The sequence below is a fragment of the Rhinoraja longicauda genome, chromosome 5, assembly GCF_053455715.1.
Source record: "Rhinoraja longicauda isolate Sanriku21f chromosome 5, sRhiLon1.1, whole genome shotgun sequence".
NCBI lineage: Eukaryota > Metazoa > Chordata > Chondrichthyes > Rajiformes > Arhynchobatidae > Rhinoraja > Rhinoraja longicauda.
This window is the reverse complement of record NC_135957.1, coordinates 50,057,591-50,074,019: the sequence shown is the minus strand read 5'-3', so window position 1 is coordinate 50,074,019 and position 16,429 is coordinate 50,057,591. Positions and strand designations below refer to the sequence as shown.

At 40.7% G+C, this 16,429-nt stretch overlaps 1 protein-coding gene across 4 annotated transcripts in view; it reads left to right on the top strand.

Moving 5' to 3' along the window:
- Positions 1-16,429, top strand: part of cd2ap (CD2-associated protein) — a 122,131-nt gene that overhangs the window by 43,171 nt on the left and 62,531 nt on the right. For 3 of the 4 annotated variants that reach the window (XM_078400154.1, XM_078400153.1, XM_078400152.1), the window contains exon 3: positions 11,977-12,124. In XM_078400154.1, coding sequence (XP_078256280.1) covers positions 11,977-12,124 — 148 coding nt within the window. Of the gene's footprint in view, positions 1-4,992; positions 5,098-11,976; positions 12,125-16,429 lie in introns of those variants that run through there. The other variant, XM_078400155.1, reaches the window with a different exon arrangement.

The window sequence follows — 16,429 nt, the reverse complement described above, 5'->3', positions numbered from 1 at the left end:
AAAAGCAATCTTCCTCCATCAACCTCTGGTTCCTTCCACAAAGCCACTTCTTTAGCCTGTCAGCTAGCTCTATTTCGATCCCATGGGATTGAACATTTCAGAGCAGCCTACCATGCAGAACCTTTCAAACACCGTGCTGATGTCAATACAGACAATTTGTTATGGCTTTGCCCTCATCAATTGATACAATTATACAAATAAAATAAATAACTCTGCAAAATGATTACATGCAGAAATGACTGTCTGAAATGACGGTTCTGTTATAACAAGAAAGAAAAAGACAAATTTACCTTTAGTTTCGTTTAGAGACAGCATTGAAACAGCCCTTTGGGTCGCCAAGCCCATGCCCACCATTGATCACCTGGTCACATTAGCGATTATCCCAAGATGGGGAATTCAATATTGTATGGTAGGCTGCAATGTATCCCGATTTACGGACTTTTTTTCCAGTAATTTCTATTATTTCGGTAGATTCTCACTGCCTGCATTTTTCTATTTTCAATTAATAATGATTGCATTGGAAGATCAAGATTCTAAGATGACTTTTGAAAATAGTATTTATTTCACAAAATGCTGGAGTAACTCAGCAGGTCAGGCAGCATCTCAGGAGAGAAGGAATGGGTGACGTTTTGGGTCGAGACCCTTCCTCAGACTGATGTCAGGGGGGCGGGGCGGGACAAAGGAAGGATATAGGTGGAGACAGGAAGATAGAGGGAGAACTGGGAAGGGGAGGGGAAGAGAGGGACAGAGGATCTATCTAAAGTTGGAGAGGTCAATGTTCATACTGCTGGGCTGCAAGCTGCCCAAGCGAAATATGAGGTGCTGTTCCTCCAATTTTCGGTGGGCCTCACTATGGCATTGGAGGGGGCCCATGACAGAAAGGTCAGACTGGGAGTGGGAGGGGGAGTTGAAGTGCTCAGCCACTGGGAGATCAGGTTGGTTAAGGCGGACTGAGCGAAGGTGTTGAGCGAAACGATCGCTGAGCCTGCGTTTGGTTTCGCCGATGTAAAGAAGTTGACATCTAGAGCAGCGGATACAATAGATGAGGTTGGAGGAAGTGGAGGTGAACCTCTGTCTCACCTGGAAAGACTGTTTGGGTCCTTGGATGGAGTCGAGGGGGGAAGTAAAGGGACAGGTATTGCATCACCTGAGTTTGCAGGGGAAAGTGCCCGGGGATGGGGTGGTTTGGGTAGGAAGGGACGAGTGGACCAGGGAGTTACGGAGGGAACGGTCTCTGTGGAACGCAGAAAGGGGAGGGGATGGGAAGATGTGGCCAGTAGTGGGGTCCTGTTGTAGGTGACACAAATGTTGGAGGATGATTGAAAATAGTATTTGTACACCAAGCAATGCTCTATCAGGGTATCTAAAAACTGCAGCAGGAATTTTTGTAGTTTTTCTCTCATTGGTTGTTTCTTTCACAGAAAAGATAGTGTAAGAATTTTCTGTGACAAAAATTCAATTAATTCTTTCTCAATTAGCTTTCAAGACAGTATAAATTGTCTTTAACGATATGATAGTATGAACTCCTTCTAAACCACTTCAATTCTTTGCCTTTATTTGAATATGGTTCTTATTTGTTTATTAGAAATTGGTGTTTGGGTTATAGGAAGATTGGTAGAAAGATTTGTAATTTCCATTCTATCGCCTGTTCCCAGCTTCAGTCCAGGGTATGTAATTTTGAAGCGAGTTTCCTTTATTGTTATTCCATCTTATGATAAGTACTACGTCCATTATTTATTTCCGCTGAGTGAGCACTTTTTGGCCTTTCATTATTTTATTTTATTTAATTAGGGGGCGGCACAGTGGTACAGTGGTAGAGTTGCTGCCTTATAATGCCAGTGAACCAGGTTTGATCTGGTGCTGTCTGTATGGAGTTTGTATGTTCTCCCTATGACCACGCGGGTTTTCTCAGGGTGCTCCGGCATTCTAAACACATAACTTTGTAGCTTAATTGGCTTTGGTATATTGTAAAATTGTCCCTAGTGTGTGAAGATTAACATACGGTTGATTGCTGATCGGTGCAGACTCGGTGGGCCAAAGAGTCTGTTTCCATGCTGTATCTCTAAAGTCTAAATTAATGTTCTAGCGTTTTGATATGGCTTCTTTTCCTAGCCATCCTTTTCCTTCCCCGTTCTGTTGTTCAATTACTGGCATGACTCTGAGAAATCAATGTAATTTTTCTCTAGGCTTGGCATGCAGCAGACCATAAAATTGAGCTTGACATTTCTAAGATTCAAAGTCCGTTATCAATCTGCATATGACGACATTGTGCACGTGTTTATTGTGCATTGGACTTTGCTTATAGATTAACATTTTAGGTATCTTCCCTGGAGAGATCTCTGGAGAGAAAAGGGTGTTAACTGGAAATTAAGTTCAGTATGAAGTCCTGTGGTCTGCAACACATGGAAGATAAGGTGCCGCTCCTCAAAAATAGTTTAGGCATCAATGGAGCAAAGTGGGAGGCTGAAGAAGTCAGCATGGGAGGGATCATGTGAAAGTGACTGAAAGCTCTTGATCGTCCTTGCGGTCTAAACTGATGTGTTCTGCAGTGGTTTTCAAATCGGTGTTTACCCCTGGGCTTCCAACATAGAGGACGATAAATCATAGACACTAGATGTGATATACTAAATGTTATTTGTTTCTATCTTATCTAGCCCAGTAAGAATTTTGTATGTTAAATGAAAGCATCTCTTCCAAACACTAGAGAATATCACCCTGGTCTCTTTATTCAACTTTAATGGATCTACTTGTTCCATTCCAAGATTTAATCCTGTTGAACTTTCTGAAATGCAAATACATTTCCATGTAAACCCAAGTTCCATGTACAGTCCCATAAGGGCCCTATATAATTTTAGTAAACCAACTGTATTCTTGTACTTGCATCCTCTTGTAGTAAGAGGCAACATTGACTTGCCTCCTTGGTGCCTGAGTAAAAATAGTATTTCAAAATCACAACATAAGAAATGGGAACAAAAGCCTCAGTTAATCACTTGGCACCTTGAGAGTGCGCTACTATTCAGTAAGGGCAAGTCGCATCCAGTACTGACCTCAACTCCTCTTTGTTCCTTGTTCCCCACATCCCTCTTCTCCCTTGGAATCCAAATGTCTGTCAGTCTTTGCCTTGAATACATGCAATAATTTCACTTCCATAGTTCTCTCGAACAACATTCAAAAGGTTGATGACTGTCAGGAGAAATTCCTCATCATCTCTTATTCTGAAATCAAAATAGTTTTGTTATTAGATGAATCTCCACTGCAATATTTTTTGTGGAATTGCACTTTGTCAACATTATAAACCTTTAAAATGTCTGAAAATTAAACAATCTGAGATGCCTGTAATTTTTTTGGAATTAACAGATTTACCAGTTATGGTGTTTTGGGAGTTAAGCTTTCCACAAAAAAAAAAGCTTCTGGGATTTACTCTGAATATCTTAATCTGGATATGTTTCAGAACAGGCCCATTTGTAGATCAAAAGACGAATGGTTAAAAGTTTGCTTTGTCACATCTCATTGACTGTTTTGGTGTCTGGTTTCTTTCTTTTCTGCTCCTACCTGCTGAACAAGATTTTGGTGCATTGCATCACAGCATCGTACCAAATGCTCCAATAGACTAATTTTAGCAAATTCCAATGGATATTACTGCTGTTGTCATTTGTTCTGACAGAAAATATATTCTTCGCTGAATGTGTGAGGCAGAGGGTAGAGAAGGACGAACATCTGAAATTCTTCCAAGAAGGCTGACAGAAATTGCTCACCATCTTGCATAACTGGTAGTCTGTTTCTTGATAGTAGGTTTTTCATATTCAAATTTTATTTGACTGTAGAAGGACACGATCTGCCTACTGAAGGTATGTCAGCTCTAAATGTAGTCCCATTCCCCACTTGTTTTCTGTATAATCTGTTCTTTCATTCATGTCCATTAACACCCTTGATGTTTCTCTATCTACTTTGAAGGTAATTTACAGTTGCAAATTAAGCCACTGACCCGTATGTTGTGGGTGGAAACCCATGCTGTCACAGGACAAATGTGGAACCCGACATTGGCAACACCAGGCATCATGATCGAGCCTTGGTTGCTGAAGTTGAATCAGCCGCACTGCCTGGCATGTTGCTGTGCAGGCATTGTGGTACTGGCCCAAGTTTGTTGGAATGACATTTGTGTACAGTGCCTTTTTGTACATGCTTTCTGGGCATTGACTAGAGCATGGGCTTCTCATCCAATATTGGTGGACTTTAAAATGTGGGTAACTCATTCTGGACTGCGGGGAGAACCCATAAAAAACCCACAAGGTTACAGGGGGGACATACGAACTCAACACAGGCAGCACCCATAGTCAGGATGGAACCTGGGTCTCTGGTGCTGTGAGGCAGCAGGTCTACTGCTACACTACTGTTCCGCCCTGTAAAAGTCTGTCATCCTTGACCAGTTTGGCTATATGTGATTCCTGAAACACTGACTGGTTAGCACGCAACAAAAGCTTTTCACTGTACCTTGATACGCGTGATAATAAACTGAACTAACTAACTGATGTGGTTACTACCTTCTGCAGATCAGGTAATTTCGGAAAGATTATAAATGTTGGTATGACTGTTGATGTGTACGTCCCATGTACAAATAAAACAAAATTCCCAAGTGAGAAAGTCCAAGTATAAAAACATAATTTGAGATTAGCACTGCAAAAGACTCTGGCAACAATCACCGAAAAGAGTTCTAATCAAGGTGTTTTATACCGTGATTGGCTCTTGCCTTCACCAATAATGATAAATCAAAAACTCTGAGGGTCACTCCTGATCTCCAGTCTGTTTGCTCACCCTGTAGCTCTTTCTCAAATCTCAAGTGTTCAAAAACACTTGGGCACTATTTCATCAAATCAAGTTTATTGATAAACGATAAAGATAGTCAAAATAATGAAATAATTTGAATCTAGTAAATTAAATAAAAAGGAGATTGCTGCTCACTTCACAGTTCTTTCTTCCTGTTTAGATCAGTGGACCTGTTGGATTTCCATCAGATTGAGCTGATGCAGGCTCAGCATCAGATTTGCCAGCCAATGTTGCCCCATTGGATCCCATGAAGAATCTAACAGCACGTCACAGGTATCTCAAGAGCAACACTTAGTGAGAATGGAAAGCTGGAAATTCAGTCTAGTCTTAGGAGTCCAGTGCTATTGCCCAGTTGAGTGGTATAAATGCTTGATCTGTCTTCTAGGCGGGACATGGAGATGACTGTTGTTAAACTTTCATGGGAAGTCATCTTCATTTACTCATCCTGTCTCATTCCCATCCCTGAATTGATTTGCAGTCTGGTTACATGTCAAATGTTCTCTCAGTAGTTGCTTGGATTTATTTGAAACAATGTGCATTGAGTTGAGATATCAATGGGGAAAACAGTTGCCTTTTCAAAATTCTTCGTAACTGAGTGGAAGTTGTGGAGCATTGCTCAGCTCTAATATATTAGACAAGGTCTGATAATTTTGCAAATCATTCTTTAATGCTGGTAGTTTTGAGTCCATTTCAAATACAATTTGTGTGCAGAAGCAATTGATATTTCTAAACTGCATCAGCAGCTTTCAAACTGTTCAATGATTGTGAGCTTGCGTCTGCATCTGTGAAACCAAGTTTTTAAAATGTTTTTTGTTTTAGAGATGCAACATGGAAATAGGCCCTTTGGTCCACTGTCCAAGTTTTGCGTCCTACACACTAGGGGTAATTTACAGAAGCCAATTAACCTACAAACCTGCATGTCTTTGGAATGTGGGAGGAAACCACAGCACCCAGAGAAAACCCATGTCGTCACTGAGAACATACAAACACTGTACAGACAGCACCCACAAAGACAGGATCAAACCTAGGTCACTGGCATTACAGTCTACTGCAGCAGCACAGTACTGCCCCTATAAATGTCTAACGTTGCCTGTACCTATGCCCTGGGTAGAGACTACATGACTGCTTTGCAGACCAACTGTGCTCTGTCTGCAAAGGCCATCTTGAGCTTCCAGATGAAAGTTGATCCCATCAATTTCCACTGACACATTTGTCCTCTTCTACCCCCTCTGCCATGATGAGGTCAAATGCAAACTAGAAAAGAAACTCGTATTCCACTTGGGTAGCTTAAAACCCAATGGTGTGAATATTGAATTTTCCAATTTTGGATAATCCTCACTCACTGCATTGCTTTCCCACCCTCATCATTCCACTGGGGTTCTCTCCCGTTGTTCACCTTTTCCATCTCTTACCACCCTTGTGGAGTAATTGTCTCATGCAATTAATCTATACAGTAACCTAAACCATGAATCCACTATGAGACACGTGTTCCAGTTGTGTTAAATTGGGAGATGCTGAGGATCCACTCTGTTGTTGAAGATACCAAGTCTCTTCCTTATGGGAAGCATGTCATATTAATTTCAACATTTGTGTGGTAATTTGGGATTAGATCCACAGCTGCCCAACCCTGGGAGCAATCTAGCATAATATGCATATGGAAATATCAAGAACACAACGCTGTGAACTTCGAACAAAATTTGTCCTTTTGCTCTGTGCCTGTCCTTGTGTTGCCTGAAAGGACAATTTAAAAAAAAAACTTTTAATATAATTATGGGGAAAGAGCTGGTGGATGATGGTGACTGGCACCTAATTGCAAAGAGTGAAAAGGGGCATAGCCTTCTGTGTCATATGGTTTGTATTCCACTAATGTGGGATAAATTTAATGATCAGATATATTCAGAATATGGAAAATTTGCTAAAATCAATGAGAGTGCAGATGCTGGAAATCTGAAATAAAAACAGAAAATGCTGGATATACTCAAGAGGTCAGGCAGTATCTGCGGGAAGGGAAACTTAACCATTCAGCTGTAATACCCTTCAGATTGAAACATTAGCTATGTTTCTGTTCCCATAAATGTGGCTTGGGCTGCTGAGTATTTCCAGCACCTTCTGATTTTTAATTGCAAAATGTGCTCATTTTCCTTAAATTTCACGTTGAATTGGAGATGGCATTCTCTGTCACAAAGGTAACGTGGGAAAGTAAAAAGCACCTCTATCTTTTGATCAGCTAACACTGAGTCTGAGGATCTTTTCCCTATAGAAATTCCTCGCAGAAACAGAATTCAGTTTTGAACGATACATTTGGCATCTCAGAAAGTAAATGCAAGTTTATGACCGACAGGGCTTTCTCAGTGCTGAACCCATTTCCTGGTTGATTGCGCAAGAAGTCGTACCTGCTTTTTAGTTTAGGCATACATCATGGAAAAAACAGGCCCTTCGGCTCACCGAGTCTACGCCGACCAGCGATCACCGCCCGCTAGCACTATCCTACATACACTAGGGAAACTTTTACAATTTTTACCAAGCCAAATAGTCTACAAACCTGTATGTCTTCGGAGTGTGGGAGGAAACTGGAGCACCCAGAGAAAACCCACGCAGATCACGGGGCGAACATACAAACTTGATACAGGCAACACCCGTAGTCAGAATGGAACGCAGATCTCTGACTCTGGGAGGCAGCAACTCTACCGCTGCACCACCGTGCAGACCCAGGTGAAAAATGCAAAGCTAAGAACAGTCTTCATACAATAACAATGTTTAAAAGGCACTTGGATAAGTACATGGATAGGATGGGTCTAATGCAGACAAATGGGACTCGCTTAGATGGGACATCTTGGTCGGCGTGGATAAGTGGGGCTGAAGGGACAGTTTCTGTGCTATATGACGTTGTTACATTATGACTAGTGTACAACAGATATTGGTATTGGGTTATTATTGTTACCTGGACTGAGATACAGTGAAACAATTTGTACCCAATCCATCAGTACAACACCGCTTAGGAATATAAAAGGCAGTGTTGAGAGAGAAATGACCCAAGTGCAAAATGTAGTGCCTTAGTCTTACGGTGGTGCAGCATTATTGCACACATGCAGATTAAAACAAAACAGTTTAAAGGCTGCAATGAGGTAGTTTGGGAGATTGTGAACTACACCCAATGATCTAAATGGGGAGAAGATTCAAAAATTGGAGGTGCAAAGGGACTTGCCAGTGTTGGTGCAGGATTCCCAAAGGGTAATTTGTGGCTTGAGTTGTTGGTAAGGAAGGCAAATGCAATGTTAACATTTACAAGTGTGCAGATGATACCATTGTAGTGGCCTGGATCTCAAACAATGATTAAACTGAGTGCAGGCAGTAAGTAGATAGAAAGCTTAGCAGCATTGCATCAAGAGTACAACCTCTCCCTCAATGTCAGGGATATTGACAAGGAAATGATGTGGAGTAAATACGACCAGTCTGCCTCAATAGTGCTGAAGTGCAAATGATCGAGAGGTTTACATTTCCGGGGGTAAATATTACAACACTTTGTTCTCATCCAACCGCATTAACACTACTGCCACATAGCATGTGTGCAGTGACCCGTACCAATTTCTGCAGGTGCACTATTGAAAGCATCTTATCTGGATGCATCACAGCTTGGTATGGCAGATTAGTTTAGGTTATTATTGACGCACGTACCGAGGTCCAGTGGAAAACTTTTTGTTGCGTGCTATCCGGTCAGCCAGAAAACTGCGCATGATTACAATCAATCCCAAGATTCTGTCCAAGACTGCAAGAAATTGTGTTGCATACACAGCTCAGTTCAACATGCAAGCCGACCCTGCAGTAGCCAATAAATGGTAGAAATGGCAGGTAGCTTAGATGGCTGTGACATTGAAGATTGCATATAACATCCTGTATTTTTAATGTTGAGGCAAAATATGAAATATAATACTTAAGGTTGGGAACATTACAGCTACCTTCAAGGATGGAAATGCAATAGAGGCATAAATATGCATGTCAGGCAATGGTTTGGTGTCAGGTGACTGGTGAATAGCTAATGTTACACGCATTCTTTAGCAGAATATATTCAAAGAACTGTAGAGCAATCCTCTTAATATTTCCAGTGATTCTAATATTTTTTTCCCCACAAGATGTTAACAACCATTGATTTAAAAATAGAAAGTTTTGATTCTACCAACCTTGCTGGTTTCCTTGCAGATGTAACAGTCCAGACAAAGAAAATCCATGCCCGCTAAATGGTATTAAAGCAAAAGTTTTCATTTTGAAAATTGAAACTAAATTGGTGTGTTGGTGATGGAGCTCCATGATGTAGCAGATAGTCCAGCAGCTTCATACGAGAGATCCAAGTTTGATCCTGACTCTGGTTGTTCTCTGTGTAGAATTGTCCCGTTTCCTCTGGGCGCTCTGGTTTCCACGCCAAAGACATTTTGGTTGAAAAATCAGCTACTGTCTCATGTGCAATTTATGGTTGTAGGGGAATAGAGACAGAGGGTGGAACTGATTAATACAGGAGAGGACACATGGCATTATTCTAAATAGTGCTTGATGATCAATACACGTTTTGTGTGTGGAGGTGTCTATTTTTGTGCTGTATGCCGGATGACTAGAAGGACAGAATACCCCAAAAATCTTGGAATAACGATCACTCAAAACAAAACAAGAGGAGTTGAGTATAGGAGCAAAGAGGTCCTTCTACAGTTGTACCGGGCCCTGGTGAGACCGCACCTGGAGTACTGTGTGCAGTTTTGGTCTCCAAATTTGAGGAAGGATATTCTTGCTATTGAGGGCGTGCAGCGTAGGTTCACTAGGTTAATTCCCGGAATGGCGGGACTGTCGTATGTTGAAAGGCTGGAGCAATTAGGCTTGTATACACTGGAATTTAGAAGGATGAGGGGGGATCTTATTGAAACATATAAGATAATTAGGGGATTGGACACATTAGAGGCAGGAAACATGTTCCCAATGTTGGGGGAGTCCAGAACAAGGGGCCACAGTTTAAGAATAAGGGGTAGGCCATTTAGAACGGAGATGAGGAAGAACTTTTTCAGTCAGAGAGTGGTGAAGGTGTGGAATTCTCTGCCTCAGAAGGCAGTGGAGGCCAGTTTGTTGGATGCTTTCAAGAGAGAGCTGGATAGAGCTCTTAAGGATAGCGGAGTGAGGGGGTATGGGGAGAAGGCAGGAACGGGGTACTGATTGAGAGTGATCAGCCATGATCGCATTGAATGGCGGTGCTGGCTCGAAGGGCTGAATGGCCTACTGCTGCACCTATTGTCTATTGTCCATAAAACTGATTGGTGATGGCACAAAAGCAGAGAATACATCGAGTTTGTAGAACTGCAGATGCTACTTTATAAAAAAAAGATACATAGTACTGGAGTAACAGTGGGTCAGGCAGCACCCTTGGAGAACATGGATTGGTGATGCTTCGGGTTGGGATATTCAGTTTATTTCTTATGTATTAGCAGCTGAACCTCTATTTGCGGTTAGACCATATTGATAGTTTTGTACATAATCCTTATTCTTTGCTGCATATAGTTCTGATGATATAATAGTTTTTGTCACCATCATATTACACAGGCACAGGAAAGGGCATATAAAAGATTTATGAGAATAGCACCAGAAATATGAGGACATGTAACATTTTCTCTTGAAAACACAGGGATTGAGGGGTTCTCTAATGGAGGAATTGAAATATCTGTAAAGTAGGCAAAGTGTTTAATTTGTGGGTAGGGCACAAGTAGATCATCAGTGCAAAGATGTTTACCAATAAATCAAAGAGGTGAATTTGGAAAAAAACACCAAGGAAATGGTGGAAGTTTTAAAACATAATTGATCCATGAAAGGAGAGGCTATTCATTCAAGAGGGAAAGATATCGAACATTATATTTGTTTTATAAGGTTATATGAATGGAGCATCGTGTGTCTTATTCTGTTTTGGGTAAATGGTCTGTATGTTTAATCTATGCAATTCAGCCAACATAAAGTTTCTTTATTTCAGCAGACTAGGTCTGAAATTAACATTGGCCTAAAGAAAATGTTACAAGTGATGTCAAAAGCTTGGTCGTACACTATAAACAGGTTCATTCTAGAGAAAAGGGAGACAGCAAGCATGAAGGTTTGAGGAAAAGATCTCGGGGGTTTGCTGCTGAAGGCAGCTGATGTGAATGAAATAAGAATGTAATGAGAATGGTAAATGCACAGAAATTGGAGGAATGTTTTGTGGTTTGTTGGGTTGAACAAATAGATAAGGGTGGGACGATAAAACGATTTGAACATTAGGTTTTTTTATGGAGGTTCTGACACATGGCTGAGACAGTTTATTTTAGTTTAGCTTATTATTGTCACGTGTACTGAGGTACAGTGAAAAACATTTATTTGAGTACTATCCAGATCAGAAACTCTTTACAAGATTACAATCATGCCGTACACAGGGCACAGATAAACAGTACAACAGTTTAGTGTATCTTCTGCGAAGATAGTTTTGGATGCACTACAGATTAACGAGGCAGGAATGAGAGGCCAGCAGGAAATGCTGCATTAATGGATTCAGATGGAAGCCTAGATGTGTATGAGTGCTTTAACAACTGATGTATATGAACATGAGAAATGGCAAGTTACACAGCCTCTTGAGCCCTTTCTGACATGAACTAAAGTGACAATTGATTCAGTTTTGGCCTCGGTTGTATTTTTATGCTTGTTCCTCTAACTCCAATTCCCTATTCTTCCAAATCTTTGCCTGTCTCAACCTTGAAAATATTTGGCAAATTCTTTATTCACAGTTGGTGTCCTGCAGCTTGTCACTTCTTGTAATGCTTTTTGTATACGAAACTGAAGTTTGCGTTATATTCTTGGAAAGCAAAGTATCCAGGATGATAAATTTGTGATGTTATTTTGTTTATTGAAATTGTATAAGTGGCAGGAAACTGATCTTATGCTTTTGAGCGTGCAGGTGAAAAATGAAAATTACATCACTGTAGCTCTTAACTATTCTATATATCAGGATTCTGAAGCCTTTATGTTTTCCTTCAATATGAAGAATGTCGAAGGACATTTGGTTTATTACAGGGCAGTGGTTTCCTCAACTTTCTTATGTTGAAGTCTAGCTTGCAGTATATTGGTTCACAGCATTCATTGCTGACATTTTTATTGCAGGAACTAAAAAGAGACACAGATACAAAAGAGGACAACGCATTCAGCAAACGAGAAAAATCAGGAAATGTTGCAAATCTGGTGCAGCGCATGAGTACTTTTGGATTTCCAATCGGTGGGTTCCCATCTCAACCCAGATCTCTCCGAAGAAGTACGTATTGAATTTATAGAACTGTTTCTGTGTCTAAACTTTACTCTTTTACTGGCTCAATTGTACCAGAACTATTCAAACAGCAAATATGGGGCACAATGTTACAATAATGAAATCTAAAAGTAAAATGTTAGAGTTGATCAATTGGTTCTTATAGCTTAAATGTATCTATTTGGTTAATGTACTGGAACAGTTTTCAATTTTTTTGTAGAATTAATCAGTATTCAACTCGCAGACTATTGAGAGCCAGAATTACTGATAACAGCTCACTTCTGTCTTTAGTGGTTAAGGAATTAACATTTCCAGAAATGCTTTGATCAGCTTTGCCAAACGAGTATGCAGCAACCATCATATGGATGGACCAATGGTTCCTTAGCTTAGGGAATAACACAGTATTCAGTTTTTTATTGTTCCTTGCAGACATAACTTCATTGGCTTCTGATCACTGATTCAATTGCTGAATAAGAAAAAAAAAGCTCAGTAATTTGCCTACATAACCTCTGGTGTCAAAAGAACATTGGGATTAGGAGCAGTAAAAAGCCACCCTGCTCTCTGACCTGTTGTGCTAATCAAGATCATGTCTTATCAAGATCATGGTCGTGGCAAACCGCATAACCAGGGCCGTAGACAGGGCTTTAAGCTAAATAGTTGGGTTATAGTGTCAACAATTTGGAAATGTATGGATGAAGGTAAAGAGAAGGAGAGTGCAGGAGAGGTTACTGAAGTATCCAGCAGAAATAATTGGGCAAATAGTTTAGGAAGGATAAGAGTCTACGTTCGGGCAAAATGGGACCAATTTGAGGAGGGATGGTGAATACTGAACTAAAGGTGTTATATTTGAATGCATGCAGTATACTAAACAAAGTGGATGAGCTTATAGCACAGTTAGAAATTGGAATGTTGTGTGCATTACGGAGATGTGGGTGAAAGATGATCTGAGTTGGGAGCTGAATATTCAAGGTTACACATCCCATCGAAAATGTGTAGAAAGGAACTGCAGATGCTGATATATATCAAAGATAGACACAAAGTGCTGGAGTAGCTCTGTGGGTCAGGCAACATCTCTGGAGGTAAATGGTGGGTGACAGTTGAGGGGAACAATTAGGGGTAAGGAAAGGCCAGAACAAAGCAAGCCGGCAACAGATGACCAAGGAAGGGTCGAGCCTAAAATGGACAATTGTTGGCTGGGGAAGAGGTGATAATGAATTCCCATACCCACACGGACCTTTCTGTCCTGGGTCTCCTCCAGTATCAGTGAGGCCACGTGCAAATTGGAGAAACAGCATCTCAAATATGCTTACAACCCAGCGGAACGAACATTGATTTCTCTAATTTCAAGTAATCTCTGCATTCCCTTTCTTGCCCCCCCCCCCCCCCCCCCTTCCCATCCTAACCTATCCTACTGGTCTCCTAGTTCCACTGTTCGCATCCTTATATTCCCTTGTTATGTGCTAAGGGGCTAGGGTGTGTATTGGAAGAGGATCAGTATTGATAAATGACAGGAGAAAAGGGCAGAGGGGGCACAGGTCACCAAATAATTCAATGTTCATGTCATCGAGCTCTAGAACAGGTGAAATGTGAGATGCAATTCTTCTTGTTTGCTTTTGGCCTCACTCTGGCAATGTAAAGACAAACAGGTCAGTCTGGGAAAGGGAATTAAAATGGCTTGCAACTGGTTGGTAAATTGATTTGAGATCTTAAGTGCAACCCTGAATCATTCCTGTTCACTGTGAGGCCATAGGCCAAGAATGTGCATGTCCCAAAGTGCTCTGCAACCAACTGATGTTTGGTTACTTTTGCAATGTAAGGAAATAAAGCAGCCAAATTGCTGCATCTCGGAACAGTCTCATTGAGGTATGGCTCAATCACCGGATAGTGTCTTTGTGGTTTTGCTTGAGTGAGTGTTTAAATATGGGGAAATTTTCCTGTTTTGCATTGAGTAGTGCCGTGCAAAGCAAATTGAGAAGACAGCTGGTCTTTGGCATCTCAGACAGTCCAGTGCACCGTCAGAATGGCATTAAAATTGTGCTGTGGGTGTGCGAAGTAATTTGATTGAATTAGTATTGTGGCAGTTAAATTTGGTCAAGAATTTGTGGACTAACATGAAATGATGATCATCCAGTACACACTTTACAGAGGATAGACACAAAATGCTGGAGTAACTTAGCGGGTCGGGCAGCATCTATGGAGCAAAGGAGTGGGTGATGTTTCGGGTTGAGAACCTTCTTCATACTGAGAGAATGGTCTCGACCCAAAACGTCACCAATTCCTTTTCTCCAGAGATGCTGCTTGACCCATTGGGTTACTCCAGAATTTTGTGTTGATCTTTGGTGTAAACCAGCACCCGTAGTTCCCTCCTGAACACTTCACAGAGTCTGTTTTCTGGTATTAGTGGGATTTGGTTGGAGGGCCAAAGGGCAAAGTTCATGTGTTTAAAAAAAAAAAAAGGTCTATAAAGAAAAGTTAAAGGCTGCAGAACAGATGTGAAGGGTGGTATTTCCAAAAGCTATAACAAGGTCCCATATGGAAGGCAAGTTTGGAAGGTTAGATCACATGGAATCCAGGGAGAGCGTGTGAATTGGATACATAATTGGCTTGATGGTCGGAATCAAAGGGTGATGTTGGAAAGTTGTCATTGGCCTCCAGTCTGAAAATTTGGTGGTACCATAGAGGTCGGTGCTGGGCCCATTGTTGTTCATCATTTATTTATACCATTCAAGTGAGAATGTACAAGCATTATTTGTAAGATTGCAGATGTTACTAAAATAGAAAGTATATTTGACTGTGAAAATAATTGTCAAATATTACAGTGGGATGTTGATCTGTTGGGTAAATGGATCGATAATTGGCATATGGAGTTTAATTCAGTTAAGTATAAGTGTTACATTTTGGGAAGTTAAATAAGAGTAGGATTTTCACAGTGAACATTATGACCCAGGGAGGTGTTGTAGAACAGGGGGACCAAGGAGTTGTGTAGTTTTGGTTACCCTGTTATCGGACGACTCCATTAAACTGGAAAGGATGCAGAGATTTACAAGGATGTTGCCAGGAATATAAGTCCTGTTATAGGGGGTTAGACAGATGAGGACCATATTTCTTTGAACATGGAAAACTGAAAGGTGCATAAAACCATGAAAGGCATTGATAAGGTAAATGCACACAGCCTTTTTCCCCAGGGAAAAGGAATAAAAATCTTCAGAGTGAAGAAAAAGATTTAAACAGTAATTAGTAGCAACATCTTAATACAGGGTGGTGCATATATGAAATTAACTGCCAAAGAAAGTGGTTGACAAAGTACAGTAACCACAATTAAAAGATAGTCGGATAGGTACATGAACGGATAAGGTTTAGAGGGAAATAAGGTGGGTAAATGGGACTGGACTAGCTTAGATGGGTATCTTTATCAGCATAGACGGGTAGGGCTAAAGGGCTTTTTTTCCAAACTCTATTACTCTATTCTAGCTTGTTATATTAAGAATACTGAGCATCTATAAAATATCTGGTTTACTTATTGATTTCTGTTGGTTGACTCTTTCTGTTGTGCTGTGATCATGTTGTAGCTTAGAGAGAGAATAATTTGCAAGTGCCTTTATATATATTGCAAGGCAGGGAAATATGCAAAGCTTAGACGGTAGCTAGTGGTTGCATAGTGGTCATGTTACTGGACAAATGTCTCCGATCTATGTTCTCCAAAGATGCTGGTGACCCACTCAGTTACACCAGACTTTCTGCCTATTTTGTAAACCAGCTTCTGCAGTTCCTTGTGTCTGGAATCCCACAATGTGTTTTTGGCAACTTGTATCAACTGATTCTGCCACCCTTCAAAATTACTGTTTGTATTTTTTTGCAACTTGACAATGCTAATAATGATTTAAGAATAAGTGGATTGATGTTTTAATCTGAAATGGCTCCTATCTGGCCAGATCTGCTCGTTCAGATGTGCATCCGTGGGAAGCAAAGTTTCCATCTTCAGTCAAATATCATCCATAAAATAGTAGAGCTTCCTCAGTATATAACAACATGCTGATTCAAGCTTGTCATCGTGCACTTTCATTCATTTGTTCATGTTACCTTATTTTGTGAGGCAACAATGTGTTGATGTTTATATATTTCCTGTCCTCAAAATACTCTGCTTCATTGTATGGCGGCAGGAGGGTGGATTGAGTGGCATTTGTATATTTTTAATTGATGTGCCTGGCAATAGACAAATAAGTAGTTAAAATGCTCCCGATTACTCACCTGCAGGAATGTTTCCCAAATCCTGTTATAATAGATAGAAGCTATCTGATAGAAGCTTAAGCAAAC